This window comes from Muntiacus reevesi, chromosome 1 (genome assembly GCF_963930625.1).
Source record: "Muntiacus reevesi chromosome 1, mMunRee1.1, whole genome shotgun sequence".
In the NCBI taxonomy this organism is placed as follows: Eukaryota; Metazoa; Chordata; class Mammalia; order Artiodactyla; family Cervidae; genus Muntiacus; species Muntiacus reevesi.
The window spans coordinates 57469809-57489011 of record NC_089249.1 but is presented as its reverse complement, the minus strand read 5'-3'; the positions used below and the strand labels follow the sequence as shown (position 1 = coordinate 57489011).

Sequence of the window (19203 nt, the reverse complement as noted above, 5' to 3'; positions counted from 1 at the left end):
GCTCCGTGGCGCAGGCCCAGGCTCGCCAACCTCAGCGGTGACCTCATGTCAGCAGTAGGCCCAGGGTGAAGCCCCTTCTGTGTCTCAGAGAGGGTAAGCGCCCACCTCCTCCCTGCAGGCGGCCCGCCCCGATTCGCCTTCCCCAGGTGGAGATGGACCATTCAGGTTTTGTATGCGTCCGTAGGCTCTTTGACTTAGAGTTATTTCAGACATATTTTGTGCCCAGACTGCAGAGGTCACAAGTCCCTCAGACGTCTGCGAGTTGTTGAACTAGCAGTCTCACCTCTGAACACCAAGAGCCGAGAACACCAGGACAGAAGCAAAAAATTTCAGAGGACACAAACTGTCGGAGCTAAAACCCCGGCCCTTTCCCCCGTTTCAGCCTCTCAGTTCCTCTCTGGGAGCCTGCTCTTTCTTTCCCCAGGGCCTGCCGTTTAGGGCACAGGGGTCCCGAGTTTTGAAACCCGAACCCACGAGCCGACCGAAATCCAGCAGTGCCTCTCCCTCACGCCGGGGCTGGCTGCGGTCCTCAGGGGCTCCCCGGAAGGGCAGCGGGCTGGGGTCACTCAGAGCCAGGTGGCTCTGCTCCACCCTGGGGGTCTCAGTCACCCCCAACAGTTGCTTTTGACGGCTACCCCCAGTCCCTGAGCCCAGGCTAAGAACAGGCAGAGTTCTGTGGAAAGAGGCCTCAAGGATGTAACCAATTTTAGATTCCCATTAAAATCAGGTAAAATGTTTGGATCTGGGGGCTGGGGGGTAAATTTCCGTAATCCGGCTGACTAACGTGAGAAGCGTCTCAGTCGCAGTTCAGTTTACCCCGGGCCTCTGGGGCCCTGCTTACCGCCAGACTCACGGGACCCTGGGAGTCAGACTTGTCAGCTCCAGGGCTTGAATCAGCGCCTTTCCCACAAGTGTGCCCGGAGCAGACGCCGGATTGGTTTCCAGAAGCCGGATTGGTTTCCCGTTGCTGCCGTTCACAAGTTAGCACAGCCTTAGTGCCTTCAGGCAACACTGGTGCACTGTCTCCCGTGGGTCAGAAACTCGACTCGGGTGTCAGCAAGGGCCGCTTTCCCTCCGGACGTTCTAGGAACGGATCCATGTCCTTGCCTTTTCTGGCTTCCAAGGCCACCCACGTTCCTCCATCTGCAGAGCCTGCAGCCCTGCACCCCTCTGAGCCTGCTTGCATCTCCACACCTCTCTCTCTGGCCTCTCGCTTCCACCTCTAAGGACCCTTGTGACCACACTGGGGCCCTCCCAGATAAGCCGGGGCAACCTCCCATCTCAAGCTTAATTCAATCACACCTGCAAAGTCTTTTTGCCACGGGGGGTTACAGGGGACTATGACACAGCCCTTTAGGGGGTGCGGTTCTGCTGACCAGGGACGTCCAAACGGGCTGGGCAGACCCTTCCAGCTCATCGGTCAGCTGCGAGCTCCACTGACGCAGAGCCCACCGCTGCGCTATCCCTGGATTTACCCCGGGACCCCCAGTCTCCCCACACAGGGCAGGGGCTGGAAGCATGGGAGCCACGGGTGGGGCCCTAAGCCCTGTCCCCGCCCCCTTCAGGGGTCTTCCGGCAGCCCCTGCAGTCTCCCCAGCGGTGAGCACCCCCGGCCCCCCAAGGCGGTCGGCACACTTCAGCGCACGCCCTCTGCTTCCCGGTCAGCCCCCGTGAGTCCCCCCACAACCCTGCGAGGCAGCTGTCCCCACTCTGCAGATGAAGAAGTCAGGCCCTCAGTGGGGAAGAGACCCAGCCTGGGCCACGCTATCGGTGAGCAGGGGTCTGGGCCGAGGGTCCAGGCCCGTGAACTCTCCCGGGCCCTGGGCCCTCAGTCAGGAGGCGAGCAGGCCGGAGGCTCGGGATGAAGCTCGGGTGTGTCGGCCCGGCAGCCAGCCGGGTGGACTCGGCCCTGCTGAAGACACATTCACAGCCTGGCCTCTGAAGGGCCCCCGCAAGCCCGGGACAGCAGAGACACCCACGTTTGAGGCCCAGTGACCATGGCATAGCTGACCTTGAGCCCCGACTTCCGCGGGGTCCTGCCCTGTCCACAGCCTCGCCTCCCGGGCACCTTGACAGTTGGCGCTGAAGTAATTCCCGTTTTACCGGTGAGAAAACCGAGGTGCAGAAAGGGACCCAGGCACTCCTCCCCGTGCACCCCCCACAGCTGGCAGCCGCCCAGCTCCCTGCCCCTCTGCGCTTCTGGGCAGGGCACCCAGGTTCCCCTTCCACTGACGGGGCTGGGCGTTCCCTGGCTGGGCTCAGGGGACCCCGAGGATGGGCCGGGCTGGGCCGTCTGTGCCCAGACAGGGCGGTGCTCAGGCATGGGGGCTGTTGGCAGCGCCCCAGGAGCAGACCAAGGGCTGGAGGCCCGGCAGGCCCAGGGCAGACGGCCAGGGTGCAGCGATGGCAGGAGCAGCAGCTGGTGCGGGCGCGCAAACCAAGCCCCGTGCTGTCCCCAGCCTCCTAAACCACACATGTGACCGCCCCAAGAGGTCAGTCTTGACCCTCGCACGCCTCCTCCCCAGCCTCCCAGCTCCTCTGTCCCCTTGGGTCACCTGCCTGCCACCTCTCTTCTGCAGCCACCATCTCTAGGTCCCTGGGTCCTTTCACTAACCTGCGCCCCACACCCCCTCCTCCCACCCCGAATCCCAGACCCACACATTCTCTCACCTCCACGTGCCCCTCAGGCCCTGCACACGCAGCCTGTGGCAGGCGTCCTGCATCCGCGGGCCGTGTCACCTGCACACGTGCCCAGGGCCCATCCTGTGCACTTCCACCTGGCAGAGGCGTGTCCAGACCTCACTGGACCTTCCCCGCCGCCCACATCCCCGCAGCTTGCCCCTCTCCCACCAGCACCTGTTTTGTCACAAGTCTGGGAGCCCCCGATGGGGGCCAGGCCAGATGGCCTCTGGGGACACCACCGCTCAGGGCTTTGCTCAGGGCCGGAGCCCAGGGGAAGCTGGTTGGCTCAGAGCAGGTACAAAGGCTTCCTGGAGGAGGTGCCCAGGGAGGAGCAGGACCTCACTGCCTCCTCTTTCACACAGACAGGTGTCTGGCCCGGAGAGGAAGGGCGGGACCCGGAGCCTGGATGAGCCTGGCCGTGGGAAGGGGCTCAGGCAGACCCCAGGTGAGGGAGGTGGGCGACACAAGGCAGTTCCCCAGGTCAGGCTCAGCAAGGGTGGTGGGCAGCTGGAGGGAGATGGAGGGTGGGACCCGAGGGCCAGGCAGGCACCCTCCTCCAGCCAGAGCTGAGCCCCAGGCACTGAACCTGTGTTCACCCTTGTCCCTGAGCTGATGCCCAGCGCTGCTGGTCAGCGGGGTCCCAGGTGAGGCTCTGAGCTCCTGCCCTCAGCTTAGTCACACACATGTCCACAGTCTCACTCACACACTCACGCATACACACACACCAGGGCTAGTGGAAGGAGGCGGGATGTGGCGACTTAGCTACGTCGAGAGGTCAAACGAGGGGAGGAGCAGGTGCCCAACAGGCCCAGTCAGAAGAGGTGGCAGGGCGCTGCTGGCCCCGGGCAGGGAAACTGAGGCTGGGACTAGCCCACGGCTCCCCTGTGAGTCAGGCAGAGCCAGGGAGCCTGGTGCCTGGGTCCCTGGCACTCCGGGGACCAAGTCTGGCTGGAGGGGCCGCAGGGCACCAAGGGACGGTCACCAACCTGTGACCTTCCTGAGGCTGCTTCCGCCCACCAAGCCCCCCGCATCTCCTGTTCAGTGGATATATGGCCCTGAGCCCTCCCTCCTGAGGGTGTGCCTCAAGCGAGAGGCCGCATGCCAGCCCCCTTTGCCTGCCCTCCATGGCCTCCACTTAGAGAGGAAAGGCAGGAGTCACAGGCCAGGGAGGAGGCTTCCTGCCACGGTGTGCCCTGCCACCCACTTTAGCACAAAACCTCAGTGTCCTTCTGGGCCTTTCGAGATCCCGCAAACCAGGCGAAGAAACCTCCCCAGGGTCTCCCGGCCCCTCCCCTGGCCTCAGCTCCCCGGCACGGGTTGCCACAGACCATAGGGTGCCATCCTCAAGTTCAGGAGATTCTGCCCTTGAGCCCTGGTGAGAAACCCCCGCCCTCCCGGCAGGCCCATGGGAAGGGAGCTGCCCCTGGAATCACAACCACTCCTGGTGCCTCTGGGGAGACAGTCCTACTGACAGAAACCTCCCCCGCGGCAAGTCGAGCTCCCTGGCAGCCGGAGCCCTGAGAGGTGGTGCAGGCCTGCAGTCCTGGCCTCCACCACCGCCTGCCTCCTAGCTGCCCTGACCCCGCTTCCCCCACGACTCCCACTCTCGGCCGTCACCATCACACCAGCCTGTGCCCGGGGCCCAGCTCCCCGCAGAGGCCCGGGCACTCTGGGGCAGCTTCCCCCAGCACCCCGGCCTAGGGGGGCCCTGTGGGGAAGGTCAGCCGCACTGTGGCGCTTGGTGAGGGACCCCAGTGCTCATGACAGACTGCAGGGTGCCCGGGGGCCGGGGAGCCGGCACACAGAGGCTGGGCAGCAAGGGAGACCGGTCGCTGTGTCAGGGCCTGGCCCAGGAGCGGGGCTCTTACCCCCAAGTGTTCGGAGCCCCCGAGGGCTCAGGAGTCACCTGCGGGAGAGGGTTCGGGCTCAGGGGGTCCGCAGCGGGCTCCAGTAGACCCCAGGGGCAGAAAGGCAGGTGCGCCAGCCCCGACAGGCCGGACACATGTCAGCGGGGGCTTTGGGCTGCTCCCACCACCAGGGTGAGGCCTTAAGAGGCAGGGCAGACCTAGGGCTGGCAGCATCTCTGTAGGTCCCCGGGCCAAACCTGGCTCACCTGCTCAGAGCCTCTCGGGGGTGTCATGGTACTTGCCCAAGCTCACAGGACCAACGTCGGGAGTGGTGTTTTCTGCCCCCATATAGCTCCTGTTTCAGCCACTACACTGTGGCTGAGACCATCCTTCAGGCCAGACCTGGCCCCAGATCTAGGGTGGTGCACGCAGGCAGCACCAACTGAAGGGGCCATGCCGCCGTCCATTCGAGTCAGACCCTGGCTGGGCTGCGCGGCAGGTTCAGCTGAGCGGCCGCCTAGGCTTCCCGGCGTCTGCTCCCCCTGCGCGGTGTCTGCTCCCCCTCTGTGTCCTGGGCTTGTCGTGGGGCTTGGTTTGAAACAGGGCTCCCCTCCGGGAAAGACTCAACACGGCCCTTTTAACCCGTCTGGGTTTTCCTGCCTGCTGGAGAGGGTTGTTCACCCCAAGTCCCTTTCCACGTCAGTCCCCTGACCCCAGGCTCAGCCTCCCCCTGGCCCAGTTGCCAACCCAACCCTGTGGGGTGAGAGTTTCCCCACTCTCTCGGCGAGGAGGCCAGGCACTGGGGCATGTGTCACTGCCCCCTCGGGCCACCAGCTGTGCTGCGTGACCGGGGCCCCCCGCCCCTGGGCCCTGCCCTCGGAAGGGCCCACAGTTGGCTGAGTGCTTGGCTGTCTTGAAATTCTTAACGGTTTTTGAACAAGGGCCTTTCATTTTTATTTCACCCCGGGTCCCACAGATCATGAGCCTGATCCTGCCTAGGAAAGGTACCCAACTTCTCTGAGCCTCAGTTCCTCCACCTGCAAAAGGGCCCCCCACCCCTGGGGCTCTGCAAGGCTGTGGAGGTTGGAGGATGAGACGGTGTGATGCCAGTTGCACGGGGCGGCACCCCGGGAGGGGCCCTTACAGGTGGAGAGGAGAGGTTTTTAGAAAGACCCAGCGGCTGTCTTAAAGGAGAGGCAAGTGCAGGGAGACAGCAGAGGGCTCAAGGGTCCAACGGGAAGTCTCGAGACCCCAGGACGGTGCTCTGGGGTTTGACTTTGCCCCCTGCACCTAGCCTCCAGCCTCCCTTGGCAGTGTGAGCTCCTGGGTGAGATGTGACCGCAGGCAGCCGCCCTCAGATGCCAGCTCCTTCTGGCCCCTGGGAGCCAGTGGGAGGCGGGTAAGAGCCAGAGGAGACGGCCTGTGCTGCTGGGCTCAGAGCCGCTCCCCGGGCCAGAGAGTCTGCTGCCGCCATCCACCCTTTGCAGCTGGGGTGCCCCTGTAGTCACAGGGGAGGACGGGGCCGTCTGGTTTCTGCATCTGAGGCAGCTGTGGCCTGGCAGCAGGCTGGGTGGCCCCTGGTCTTGGGGCGCAGAGAAGTGAGGCTGTCCTTTGAGGCACTTGGAGACGGGGTCTGAAGGTGAGCCAGGCCAGAAGCTCCCCTCGGAGCACCCAGTAGGCTCTGCTTGGGAACCCCCGGGGATGAAGCTCTCAGTCCCACCCAGGCAGCCTGTCAGTCCCTGGCCCCCACCGTAAAGCCCAGAGGACTGGCTGTGCCTTGCTGTCAGCTTCTCCATATGTCTCCCACTCAGCAGTGTCCGTGAACCTCAGGACAGCGGGTGGGCAAGGCAGAAACGGCACAGGGAGGGGCAGGTCCCCGTGTGGCAGGCTGATGGCGGGCCACTCGCTCCACTCACCCCTCCCCGCCCGGAACGGGGCCCGGCAGAGAAGGCCCCGGCAGAGCCGGAGTGAATGCCGGCTCTTAGCGTTACCATGTGAGCCCCAGGGTACTGGCTGCCCCGAGCGGGGCCGTGGTCTGGAGGAGCGGGACCCCCGGGGGGTCTGCTTCTCAGGGTCACAGCCCCCAGTGCCCGCGGCACGTCTCACCTCCACTGCCAGGGAAAGGCCCGGCCATCATCCCCTTGACACCGTGTGAGGCCTCCCAGCTGCGCCCCGTCCCTGCTCCCGGAGCTCCCCCACCTCTCCCAGGCCTGGGCTTGACCACTGGCACCTGGAAAGCAGGCAGGTTCCCTGTGCCCTCTCCAGAGAGGGGTCTCCCACATGAGAGGCACCTGAGGGGTGGGGGAGGGGGGGGTACCTGGGCTGTGGGTTTGAGAGCAGGAAGCGGGATTTTCCCTCTGTAACCTCAGGAGAGGAAACTAACGTTTGTTAAGCGGCTACTGCAGGCTGGGCCCCGGGCTGGGTGCTGTGGAGGGTGGGGTTTCTTTGATCCCCCGGCCCTGGGGACAGAAGGCTCACTGTCCCCTGCCAGGCGTGGGTGCTGGGATGGAGCCCCGAGGGCTGGCCTACCTGGGTCACTCGGCGAATGACAGCGTCAGAGGCGCCCCCTGGCCGCCCGGCGTCCACTGGCCCCAGGAGGCAGGCGGGTGGGGAGACGGGAGGGCCCGGGCAGGTGCATGCGGTGCAGAGCTCGGCCCACACTAACGTCGAGGTCCGCCTGCCTGAGCAGAGCGGGGTGGGGGCCGAGGGCCTCCTTTCTGCACCTGGGCCTCGGGAGGCTCCTTGTGGAGACGGCCTGTGAGCTGGCCGTGAGCAGACAGGAGGCCTCCAAGGCAGCGGGCAGCACACTCCACAGCAAGGAGGTGGACACCGCGCCCAGCCAGCCGGGGGCCGGGCTGTGTGGGGCCAACACCGGAAGGCTGAGGGGGTCGGAGCCAGGAGACCGGCCTTTCAGTAGCTGTCACGGCTCCAGCTCTCACAGTATAGATGTTAGCCTCAAGGAGCAGGGCTGGTGGCCGCCTGCCGGGCACAGCCCCTGAGTTCAGGGTGTTCAGGATGACCCCCAGAATCACACGCACGCAGGGAGAAAGCTGGCTTCCCCCCCTCCCTGCTCCGACCACCCCCGAAAGGTGAAGCTCACAGGAAGGGCATTAGCAGCAGGGACTCCTGTACTCAGTCATCACTCCCACGTTCAGCTCCAAACTCCCCCTGGAGAGAGCCGAAGGCCACTTGCAGGAAGGCAGGCGCCACGGAAGGAGAGACAGGGTAAACCGGTTGGGAGAAGCCTCAGGGAAGAGGCCCACTGGGGCCAGGCCCCCTGGGGGGAGCCACGGTAGGCAGGCAGGGAATTTCCGGTTATACGAGCGGACGCCCTCAGCACCTCACTTCCTAGCCGCACAGAGGAGAGGGAAGCCCACTCGGGCACAGTTCCCACAAGATCAAAGGTGCCAGATGCCCAGGCAGAAACCCGGACTGAAAGGCCCAGGGTCCCGGGAACTAGGCCCCTCCGTGTGCCACAGTGACCCGGGCGTGCCAGCCCCTCCCCGGGCCTGGGGAGGCTCACTCTCACCGCACGACAGGCTCAGTGACCTCCGCGATGCCCCCAGCCACTCCAGCCCCTTTGAATTTGAAAAAGAAAAAAAAAATCACTAGACTAGCTTCAAGTGGACAAAAACCAGACACTCTGGCTTATCGCTCAGTGAGAACAGATGTTGGGCTGAGAGCCTCATCAAGGTGAGGGATGGTGCGTGGGCTCTGGGAGCCTCCCCTCGCATCTCCACGGCTGAGACAAGCTTGGGAACCCCAGTAACTGCCAGTCTGGATTTGGCATCTGAATCCAGGCAAGGCAAGAGTTTCGGCGTCTGTCCCTGGGCGGTCAACTCCCAGCCAGGCCCATCACGGCACTGGCCCTGGTGAGTGGTGTTGACCCTGTGGCCTCAGCCTCCTGCAGGTTCCAAAGCTTGCCCATCCAACGTCATCTTGCGAAGGGGCAGTGTCATTCTCCCACTTGACAGACCGGTAGCCTGAGGTTCAGAGAGGCCCCACGGCTAGAATTCGAACTCAGGTCTCCAGTCTCAGGAGACATCCCACCAAGGTTGGGGAAAGGCAGGGGGCTTCTGTCCCAGGAGACTGAGACCCTCTCTTCCTGTCTGCCTCCTCAGAGACATGTGCGGTGAACAACGGAGGCTGTGACCGGACGTGCAAGGACACGGCCACCGGCGTGCGCTGCAGCTGCCCGGTGGGATTCACGCTGCAGCCGGACGGGAAGACGTGCAAAGGTGAGCACAGGCCGCCCCCCTCGCCGGGCCCGGGGCGGGCAGGCGGGGGGCTGCCCGCTTGTGTGCATGAAGCCGCGTGTGGCTGCAGGGGTGAGGGTGCGTTTCTGTTGAAGAGGCCGAGAAGAGGGAGTTGGGCCCAGCGCTCTGCAGTGGGGCTCAGGGGCCCCTGGTTCCACTGAATATCGACAGGCTTAAGTGGGGCCCCGATGCCAAAGAACGTGGCCGTGCCCTGGGTTGAACAAGCGGGGTGCCTTTACCTGGGGCTTCCTGGGCCAGCAGAGGTTCCTTGTGGCCTCCCGGGAGCCGGGCGGGGTCGGTTCCTCGGCTCACCGGCCTTAGCCGGGCAAGTCTTGCAGAGCTGGGGGGAGGCGGGACTCAGGGCTCAGGCCAGGACAGGATGGTCTTGTCGGCGCTGGGCCAATGAGGACACTGTGCACCCTCATCCCCGGAGGAGGGAAGGTTAGGGGCGGGGGTCTCAACTGAAGGACTAAGAATGAAAAAAAAATCAGGATCAGGGGTGGGGGGATCAGGAATGGCCTGGTCTGCTGGCTGCCAGAAGCCAGAGAAGAGTGAGCTTTCTCTGACTCGCCCTGCCAGGAAGTGGGCCGGCCTGGAGGCCAGCGTGGAAAGGGAGAGGAACTTGAACGTCCAAAACCCAGTGGGTGAAAACATTTACAGCAGACGCTTAGGGTGACTTTAAGGAGTCCAAGATGGGCTTTTTTGAAGCCTGTAAAAATAGACGGGGTATGACTTCTCCTCCCCAGCCACTTTGCTGAGAAGAACCTAGTGATTATTGACAGAAATAATGGTTCTTCCACCTATTTATTTGAAAATAAAGCCCTTCTGTAGCCCCTGCTCAGCCCACTTAGAGTGAGATGTGTTCCCAGTGGGCGGGGGGGCGGGGTGGCAGGCCAGGGCTATCTGAGGCCTTGCACATGGGCTTGGTACCAGGAGGCCTGGCCCAGGTCCACCGCAGGCCCGGCGGTCCTCACTGCCCAGCAGCATCACGGCAGGCCTGGCCCGTTGCCCTTGGAGCCTGGACAGAAGGTGGTAGAATCTTCTGTGATTCTACAGGGTGTGGCTCCTCCACACCCCTGCAAGGTCCAACGCCAACCCAGGAGCTGAGGGTGGGGCAGGCTCAGTCCTGACACAAGATCAGGAGCTCGCCGCCGGGAGCCGACCTGTCTGGACTGGACAGGAGCCTCAGCAGTCACGTGGCCCCCAAGGAGCACTAAGGCATGCTGAGTGCTGCCCCCTGCCCGTCCACGGTGGGCCGTGGGGCATCCGTTCTCCTCCACCTTGAGGCTAGGGTAGGGGACGTCCACACGGGGAGGGCAGCTGTCCACACAGCCCCAGGCCCACCGGTCTGAGCCCCTGACCGTGTTTCCTGTGATTCCTCTTAACACAACTGGGCCCTTTAACCAGAGCTGCCCCTTTGCCTTCACCCATGCCTCCTCACTCCCACCGCCCTGGAGTCGGAAGGCCTCTTGTTCACTCAGGCCCTAGGTTTTCTGGGCTCCTCCCGTGTGCAGGTGCAGGGCAGGCCGGTGAATGAAGCAGAGATTCCTTGTGCCCAGGGATCTTTTATTGAGTAAAGAAGACAGAGTTTAATGTTTAAAGATCACCAAGATAAGCATGTATCATGGACCCCTTGGTGTTGGGTAGAGTAGTCCTGCGGGGCGGGAGAGTGAGGCCGGGCCTGGCCTGGACCAGGGGTGGCGAGGGAGGGGGCCAGAGGAGGAGGCTCTAATCCTGGCCCCATGACTGCTGTGCAGAGGCCGGGAGTTCCAGGACCCAAAGCAGCCCATGCGCCCAGATCTGGGGGAGGCTGGGCTGAGGGAAGGGGTTGGCCCTTCATCCCGAGATGCTATTGGGCAGGAGCAGTGCAGGTCAGGCGTTTGTTCTGAGATGGTCCCTGCCACGCTGGGGACAGGGGTTTCGGGGGCTCCAGAGCAAGGTCTGGAACAGTAGTGTGGCAACACCCAGGCTCGAGGTGACAGCGGATTGGGCCAGGGATCAGTGGAGGTGGAGAAGGACAGTCTGGACATTGTTGTGAATGTTAGAATTTAAAGCTTGTGGGACTGGTTCAGAACTGCATAATACAAATATCATAACATCTTCAAATGAGGGAACCCTAGAAACCAAGTGTTGACCTCAAGACCCCAGGGTTTGGTGTCTCAGAGCTTTGGGCTTACAGCCCGAGTTTCCCAGGACCTGGCTGGAGGGGGTGCAGGGCAGGATGCAGGGGCCCAGCAGGGACAGGCCAGCTTGGGGGGCGTCCCCTGGCCTTGAGCTTCTGGCTCCTCGGTCAGCGTGAACACCCAGGTCTTGGCAGTGGCCCAGAGGAAGATACCAAAGATTCAGTGTTTTCTGGAAGCCAAACGATGGTTGTTAAGCAAGACCAACCGTTGGAGGTCTTGGAAGATCCAGAACTGAAAACCCTGGATGGCTGGGGGTCACAGGGGCAGGGGAAGGCAGCCGTGGAAAGTGAACGTGCTTTGCCTGAAAGGCCAGGCCATGGGGCCTCCACAGGACTGCCCTGGATCCCTGCGGGTCTGAAGCGTGTGGGCAGGGCAGTCTCCAGCCTCAAGGCGCCATTAGGTGCTGCCCTGCCTGGTACTGGGAGGTGGGCACTTTGGCCCTTGGCCCTTCTGAGAGGAGGGAGGTCTGGGGCCTCCACTCCCTGAGCTGGACCCTGAACTCCTCAGGGATGCCAGCCCCTCCTCCCAGCCCCTGCTGGAACAGTCCAGGGGAACTGCCCCCTACGGCCTGTCTTCTGCCCGCCTTCTGCCCACGGGCTCTGCCCAGCAGCTGCCCCACAGTGGGCCAGCCCACGCCCCAGGCCCTCCCTTTGCTCCTGCCCACACCCTCACCCACGTGTCCCGGGGGCGCCAGGCTGTGCCCTCTCAGTGGGATGGGCGGAGGGGGACAGGGGCAGTAGTCCGACCGCGTGTTCCTGCGGCTCACCGCTCCCCTTCCCCCACATACACTGATGCTCAAACAGTGGGAGAGGCAGTGAATGTCCCACCCGGTGGCCAGGACCCCACCCTTTCCTCAGCCCCCTGACTCTTCACTCACTCATCCACTCATCCGTTCGTCCAGTGCCCCCTCCTGGGCAGCGCTTCCATGCAGGCCTCCTGCCTGGCCCTGGGGCTCCACGTGGGAGCCCTATCTGCCATCTCTCCTCTCCAGAGGGCAGGTCCTGAGACAAGAGAGCAGCGAACTGGAGAGAACATCAGGGAAGGCTTCCCCAGGGGACAGCTGTTCCGGGGAGCAGGGTGGCACTGCTGCAACAGGAGCCAGGGGCGCAGAGAAGAGGAGGGCCAGGCGGCCGAGGGGAGGCCACGAGCCTCTGTGGCCAGACGGGGGCTCCAGCCGCTGGTGGGGCCGGGTGACTCACAGGGAATGGGAGGGGCGTCTTCAAGGGGCGGGAGGTGGAGGGGGGCAGAGGCGCATCGGAATGAAGGCCGAGGGGCTGTCCAAGCCCACCGCCCCCTCACTGTATCTGGGGCTAGAGCCGGGGATGAGTGCTCCCCCAAGCAACCCGCTGTACCAGCCAGGGCCTCCAGGAGACACACCTCCCGCCTCCTGGCTGACTGTTATGACAGCCCCTTGTTATGACAGCTGACAGGCCCAGGTGGGGAGCAGAGTGGAAATAGGGGGCTCCAGAAGGCCTGAGGCATTCCTAAGGAGGCGGGTCCTCTCTGCACATTCGATCACAGTGAATGATGCTGAGAGGTGCCTGCTAGAAGCCCAGTTTGCAGATGGGGAACCTGAGACTCAGAGAGGTACCTTTCCCTGCCCGGGGTCACAGACCCAAGAGGGGCCTCCAGTCTCCTGCCAGAGGCTTCTAGGTAGAACCTCCGCCATTGTCCTGTGAGGAGAGGGGGCAGCGGAGGCTGAACGTCTGTCCTGGATAGGCCCTTGCTTTGAGCTTGACACCTGCTTCCCCTGGATAGGACTTCCCTGGTAGCTCAGACGGTAAAGCGTCTGCCTACAACGCGGGAGGCCTGGGTTTAATCCCCGGGTCGGGAAGATCTCCTGGAGAAGGAAATGGCAACCCACTCCAGTACTCTTGCCTGGAAAATCCCATAGATGGAGGAGCCTGGTAGGCTCTAGTCCATGAGGTTGCAAAGAGTTGAACATGGCTAAGCGACTTCCCTTTCACTTCCTCTGGAGGCTGCAGGGCCAGCGAGCCACACTGGAGGGGGCCTGTCTTTGGAGGCAGCTGGGGCTGGGCTCACGACCTGTGACCTCCCCCCTGTGAAGTGGGGACTCCAGCCCCAGGTTGTTTTGACCGTCACATGAGTGACTTTTTTGCCAGAAAGCGCTTGGCCTGCTCACCAGCACGAAGTGGTACCTGGTAGGTGCCACGACCTCCAGAGGGTCCTGCTGCTTCCCCTGGGGCGTCGGCCCCTCCTTAGGCAGCTTTGTTCCTGAAACACGGGTTCGGGTTAGGGGTGCTCGGGAGGGGTCACGCCTGGGGACCGTCAGGGTGCCACCACCACTCGTGAAATGCTGAGTGAAGAAACGGCTCAAACCATGGGCAGACGTGGGGAAGGAGAAGGGTGAGGAGCCAGGCTGGGAAGTGAGCAGCCCGCGGATGCCTGCGACACCTGGAGCCAGTTAGCTCCCCAGCCTCAGTCTCCCTGTCTGTAAAGCCGGAGCAGTAAACCTACTTTTTAAAGAGCTGGTCGGGCCAGCACCTTAGGGATGCGATTTCATTTCATCCTTACGCTGTTCTTCCAAGTAGGGGCGCTTCTGATCCTTGTTCTCACAGACAGGGAGCTGAGGACCGGGGATCCGGCAGCTCAGCCAGAGTCACGGCTCTCAGGCCGCAGCCGCCTGCTCCAGGCCCGCCTACCTCCCGGGATGGAGGGGCGTGTGGGGCATCGACCCTGCTGTCTGGCTGGGCACAGCAGACACGAGTTCCTTGTCCCCTCCTGCACACACATGCCAGGCTCACCAAGTCCCCAGGGGGAGGGGGGATCTCCTCTCCGCCCACCCACCATGGCTGTGAGCCAGGCCCCCTTCCTGGGCACAGCTGGGGACCCAAAGCAGCCCCCGGGTGGGCAGCGGGCAGTTAGGGAAGTGCGGCTCCGGGCCTCGGTCTTGCCTGCCCCCGGGGGCCCCAGCCCACTCTCCTCGCCTCCCCTACCCCCCCGCCCGGCTCCGCAGACATCAATGAGTGCCTGGTCAACAACGGGGGCTGCGACCACTTCTGCCGGAACACCGTGGGCAGCTTCGAGTGCGGCTGCCGGAAGGGCTACAAGCTGCTGACCGATGAGCGGACGTGCCAAGGTGAGCCGTCCGCGTCCCCGTGGGGCTCCCCTCCCCCCCAGGCCGCCCCAGCTCCCAGGAGGGGAGGCAGCCTGGGCTGGGGCTTGTCCGCTGTCTGGGCTGGGCCCGGGGGGCTGGTCGTAATTTTTCTGCCCTGAGCGAGGGCTCCTTTGTGACCCTAGGGGCCCTCAGAAGCCATCAGAAGCCTCCATTCCAAGCCCTCCTTGTTAGGGATGGCGGCTGAGGCTCGGGGAGGGGTCAGCCCGTGTGCAGGTGGTCCAGCGAGTAGGTAGCAGGGCTCAGCGCCTCAGCCTGACCTCAGTCCCCGGGTGCCCAGGCCACCTTTGGTGGCTTCAGAGGTAGGATGATGCCACCTGGTGGAAAGTGTCGCACACGGCAGGTGCTGCCCACCAGTCCTTCCTTGAGGTCCCCCGGGGCACCTGCTAGGACTTGGGGTAACGAAAGGAGAGATTTGGGCAGAGGTCAAGGGTCACAGCCCAGGTGAGAGCCTGAGGACGGGCAGGGGAGACGGGAGTGAAGTGCTTGAAGGATGACGACTTCCTCCCAGAGGAGCCAGGGAGGTCAGCCCATCCAGGAAGTGGCCCTGGGGCTGGGGGATCCTGAGGGGCCACAGGGAGCCCGTCAAGAAGGGGGCGGCTCCGGGAAGGGTGCAGGCGGAGGGCCGGCGGTGGTGGGGATGGGACAGCGGCCGGGTTCCCACGGCGGCTGTCGCCCTGTTGCGGGGGTCCCAGCAGTCACAGGGTGCAGCCAGCGGCGTCCGGCGGTGAACTTGAGGCTTCCACTCTTAGTGCCGCTCAGACGAGGGGCCCAGGATCTGCACCCCCCACCCCCAGGGCCCAAGGAGAGGCGAAAGCAGAGGCTGGTGAGGGAGGGTCCAGGGCCAGCCCCGCCTGGGGCTTCTCATGTGACCTGAGCTGGTCACCTGCCCTCCCGGGGCCTCCGCATCCCTGGCCGGGCAGCCTGGCCCTGACTTCCTCTCAGGCCACGAGGGCCCCCCCTGGGAGCCTAGCATCTATCCAGGCCCAAGCAAGGCTCCCGGGCACCCTGCTTCTCCGTGCCTGGCTGTGTTCTCAGGAGGCCTGAGGGAGCAGCCTCGACTGCATCCCCGCTGCCCCATGAGAGGAGCCGTAGCGGGCGTGGAGGAGGCCACGGTAGGGCGGCTCAGGGCTCCGGCTGAGTCTCCTCCACCTTCGTCCTGAGCCACCTCTCCACGGCCTGGGCTCTGGCTCCGGGCCACGCTCCAGCATGGCCCCTGGGTCCCCGCTCCAGCGGGGAGGGGTCTAGGCTTCTCTGGTTGGCACTCAGGGCCCTTGGGAAGGGCACCCCAGCCCCCCTGAGCCCCACCCAATCCCTGGGGGTCGGGTGCTGCCACCCCCCCAGCCTTTGCCCAAAGTGCCCTTCCCACACAGGCACCAGGGGATCTTCCCAGATCCCCCCACCCGGGAGGAACCTCATCTTCCCTTGAGCGCCCACAGTGATTCGTTCCTTGTGCGCGTGTTATTACAAACGCACGTGAGTCATGAGGACGTCTGCGGTCACATGAACAGCACATTCAGAGGAGAGGCAGGTCAGCGTCTGCCTTGCCCTCTGGCCCCCATCACCCGTCCCTCGGGGGCCGTCTCCCTCAGAACTGTGGCCAGGACAGACTTGTCTTCTGTGAACCCAACGTTCATGTCCTCCCTTCCAGGAACAGGCCCTCTGTGACCCTCCCTCTTTCCATTTTCACCCCGGCTGCCAGGGGTCAGGATCAAATCTCACCTCCTGTCAAGGCTCCTTGGTTACTCTTCACAGGCGGTATCTTCCCGACCAGCGCCCCCTTTCTATCTGTGCTGTTTTCCCCGGTTTCTCTAGAGACGCCTTGGGGTGACAGTTCCGCTTCTTCCTCGGGTGGACCTGTCAGTTTCCTGCCGGTGTGGATTGAATACCTCCCCTAAATCACACTGGTGTGTGAACTAATGGAGTGGCAAGGATTCAGAATAGTCCCTTCTACTCAGAATATTCCTTCCCTGCCCACCTCCAGAAAAGAGAGTGAGGTGGCTTCTATCCCAGGACCACGAGGTTCGTGGGGACAGAATGGAAAATCGGGCAGGGACGAGAGGTCTGAGGTTTGCCGCGAGTCGGCTCTGCGCTGAGCCCGGAGCCCCGGGACCACTGGGCACAGATGCCCCTCTGAGTGACAAGGCCGTGCCACCCGCCACGCCCTGAAACTGCGCCCGGACCTTTCTCCCTGTGGCCCCACAGACATCGACGAGTGCTCCTTCGAGCGGACCTGTGACCACACCTGCATCAACTCCCCGGGCAGCTTCCAGTGTCTCTGCCACCGCGGCTACACGCTCTACGGGACCACCCACTGCGGAGGTCTGCAGCTCGCCCGCCAGGGCCACCTCTCCCCCGAGGCACGCGCCCGGCCGCACGGCCCCCCACACTGCACCCTGCACCGCGCACCCCGACCTGGACTCTTGACGGGCCTGGGAGGGCCTGGTGGGCGGAGGGGCTCAGCCAAGGGCGAGGCGGGAGGGTGGGAGGCAGGGTGTCAGGCCTCAGACAGGCTTTGGGCGCTGACCTGGAAACAGCAGCCTTTGGGAAACCCCACTCAGGAAGAGAGGACAGCGGGACAGAGCGCCAGTTCACTCCAGGGGAGGGGCTGACAGCAGAGAGGGGCAGGTCAGTGGGGGGCCCCAAAGGGGGAGTCCTGGAGTCAGAATGAGGGGAGACGGGCCAGCGGGGTCGGCACGTGCAAAGGCCCTGAGGCAGAGGGAGCACAGAGGGGCCGAGGGGCAGCCACTGGGGCCAGAGCCCCATGAGGGCAGGGTCGTGCCTGGCACCGACGGAGGACCCAGGGCTCCATGAGCCCCCAGTGGCCTGTGGCTTTGCTCTTAGCACAAGGAGAAGCCCCTGGAGGGTCAAGACAGGGTGTGACCTGTGAGTTCAAGTTCGTGTAAGGAGCGCGCTTCTGCCGCTCTGTGTCCAGGAGAGTGGAAGTCAGAGCACCAGTGGGGACACGGCTCCGGACGCGGCGGGGAGGGCCCCAGGGGCTGGAGCAGGCTGGGGAGGGATGTGGGGGGGGTTCCAGATGCACGGGCTGAGAGGGGCGAAGGTGGGGGCGTCCAGCACGGCCCCGCGTCCCGTGTCTCCTCCTGTCCTGTGACCGGGGGTAGCCGCACTTCCCTGCGGGGGGCAGCCGCGGCGGTCGGGTGGGCCCAGGCACAGCTGGTGCTGCGGGGAGCTGCAGAGTTTTCTGGAGGGACTCCCAAAAGCCTGGCACCAGCTTCCACACACAGGGCTTCGGCCCAAGAGATGGCAGGGCCTCAGGGAGATGTCCCGGGGCCCCGGGGCCCTGTGCGGGAGGGGGAACGGGCTGGGAAGGGCAGGTCCAGAGTCCCGCACCGGGATGAGGCCTCAGGACCCCGGGGCCGCTGCTGGGCGTTCCTGGCCCCTCCAAACCTGACTGCAGCTCCACTTTGTGCCACCGCTCTGCCCCGCCCCGAGTCTGGACTCAGCTGCCCAAGTTCAGCAAACTTCTGAGGTTCCTAGGGGAGGATGTGTGTCGGTTCCAGCAGCCCTGTGTGTGTGTGTGTGTGCGAGTTCACATGTGTGTCATGTGCCCTGTGTGTGGGTTTCTGTGTGTCTGTGTCTGTATGTGCACATATGTGTGTGAGCTCACATGTGTCATGTGCCCTGTGTGTCTGTGTCTGTGTGTGCGTGTGCGTGTGTGTGAGCTCACGTGTGTCACGGGCCCTGTGTGTGTGTGTGTGCGTGCACGTGTGTGTGAGCTCACGTGTGTCACGGGCCCTGTGTGTGTGTGTGTCCATGTCTGTGTGTGTGCATGTGCGCATGTGTGTGAGCTCACGTGTGTGTCGTGCCCTGTGTGTCTGTGTGTGCGTGTGCGTGTGTGTGAGCTCACGTGTGTCACGGGTCCTGTGTGTGTCTATGTCCGTGTCTGTGTGTGTGCATGCACGTGTGTGTACACGCTCACATGTGTATCATGTGCCCTCTGTGTGTGTGCACACGTGTGTGCGAGCTCACGTGTGTGTCATGTGCCCTGTGTATCTGTGTCTGTGTGTGCGTGTGCGTGTGTGTGAGCTCACGTGTGTCACGGGCCCTGTGTGTGTCTGTGTCCATGTCTGTGCGTGTGCACATGTGCGCGCTCACGTGTGTGTCATGCGCAGCCGCCTGTCGGCATCCAGTGAGAGCCCCAGGCAAGGGTCAGGGTTGGGGTTCTTGGCCCCCCGCCGTAGTGGGTCCCGCCCTGCCAGCCCCGAGGGTGCCCGTCCAGCCCACCTCCCGCCCTTACGCCTACCTGTGCCTCCAGATGTGGACGAGTGCAGCATGAACAATGGCAGCTGCGACCAGGGCTGTGTCAACACCAAGGGCGGCTACGAGTGCGTCTGCCCCCCGGGGCAGCGCCTGCACTGGAACCGCAAGGACTGCGTGGGTGAGTGCCCGGGGCGGGGGCCCCTGGGCAGGTGCTCTGCTGCTCGCGGGCGGCTGATGGGACCGAGGCTGGAGGAAGGAGAGGGGTGCGCCGGGGAGAGCACGCTGGGTGTCAGCCCGGGGCACAGAAACGGAGACCAGGGGTCCGTGTGTACTGACGCAGGAGGAGCTGAGTCGGCACGCAGACGGAGCGCAGTGTGGAGGCCTCAGTTGCACCCCCCTTGTCCTGCCAAGGAAGCTGGTGGCGCGGAGGGGGGTTACCCGGGGTGCAGCAGCACCGGAGCCTGGCCTGGGGAGCACCTGGGTCTTTGCAGGCCGGCTACTTGCTCAGGGCCACCGGCCCCACCGTGTCTGGCGAGGAGGGCCTCCTGGAGAGCGGGGTTCTCTGGGGCCCGAGCCCCTCCAGGCTGAGCGTGGGGCAGGCCCCCACCTTACAGGTTCCATAAACACATACTGACTACTTGCTATGTGCTGGGCCTGTCCCGGGAGCTGGGCCTGTCCTGGGTGCTGGGGTTATGTCCCCGACACAGCTTTCAGATCCTTGGCCCGCCATGCCCTCACATCCTCTGGGCCACCAGAGTTAAGCCTTTGATTTTATCTTTCATCAGTAAGTCCTTTATTTATTTGTCTGTGCTGGGTGTTAGCTGCAGCATGTGGGATCTTTAGTCTTCACTGTGGCACGCAGACTCTTAGCTGTGGTA

The 19203-nt window shown here is 63.9% G+C and overlaps 1 protein-coding gene across 2 annotated transcripts in view; it reads left to right on the top strand.

Moving 5' to 3' along the window:
• The window catches only part of SCUBE1 (signal peptide, CUB domain and EGF like domain containing 1), a 129492-nt gene that overhangs the window by 82346 nt on the left and 27943 nt on the right, over positions 1–19203 (top strand). For both annotated transcript variants that reach the window (XM_065924171.1, XM_065924160.1), the window contains 4 exons: positions 8651–8767; positions 13946–14068; positions 16310–16426; positions 18381–18503. In XM_065924171.1, the coding sequence (XP_065780243.1) occupies positions 8651–8767; positions 13946–14068; positions 16310–16426; positions 18381–18503 (480 nt within the window). The remainder of the gene's footprint in view (positions 1–8650; positions 8768–13945; positions 14069–16309; positions 16427–18380; positions 18504–19203) is intronic.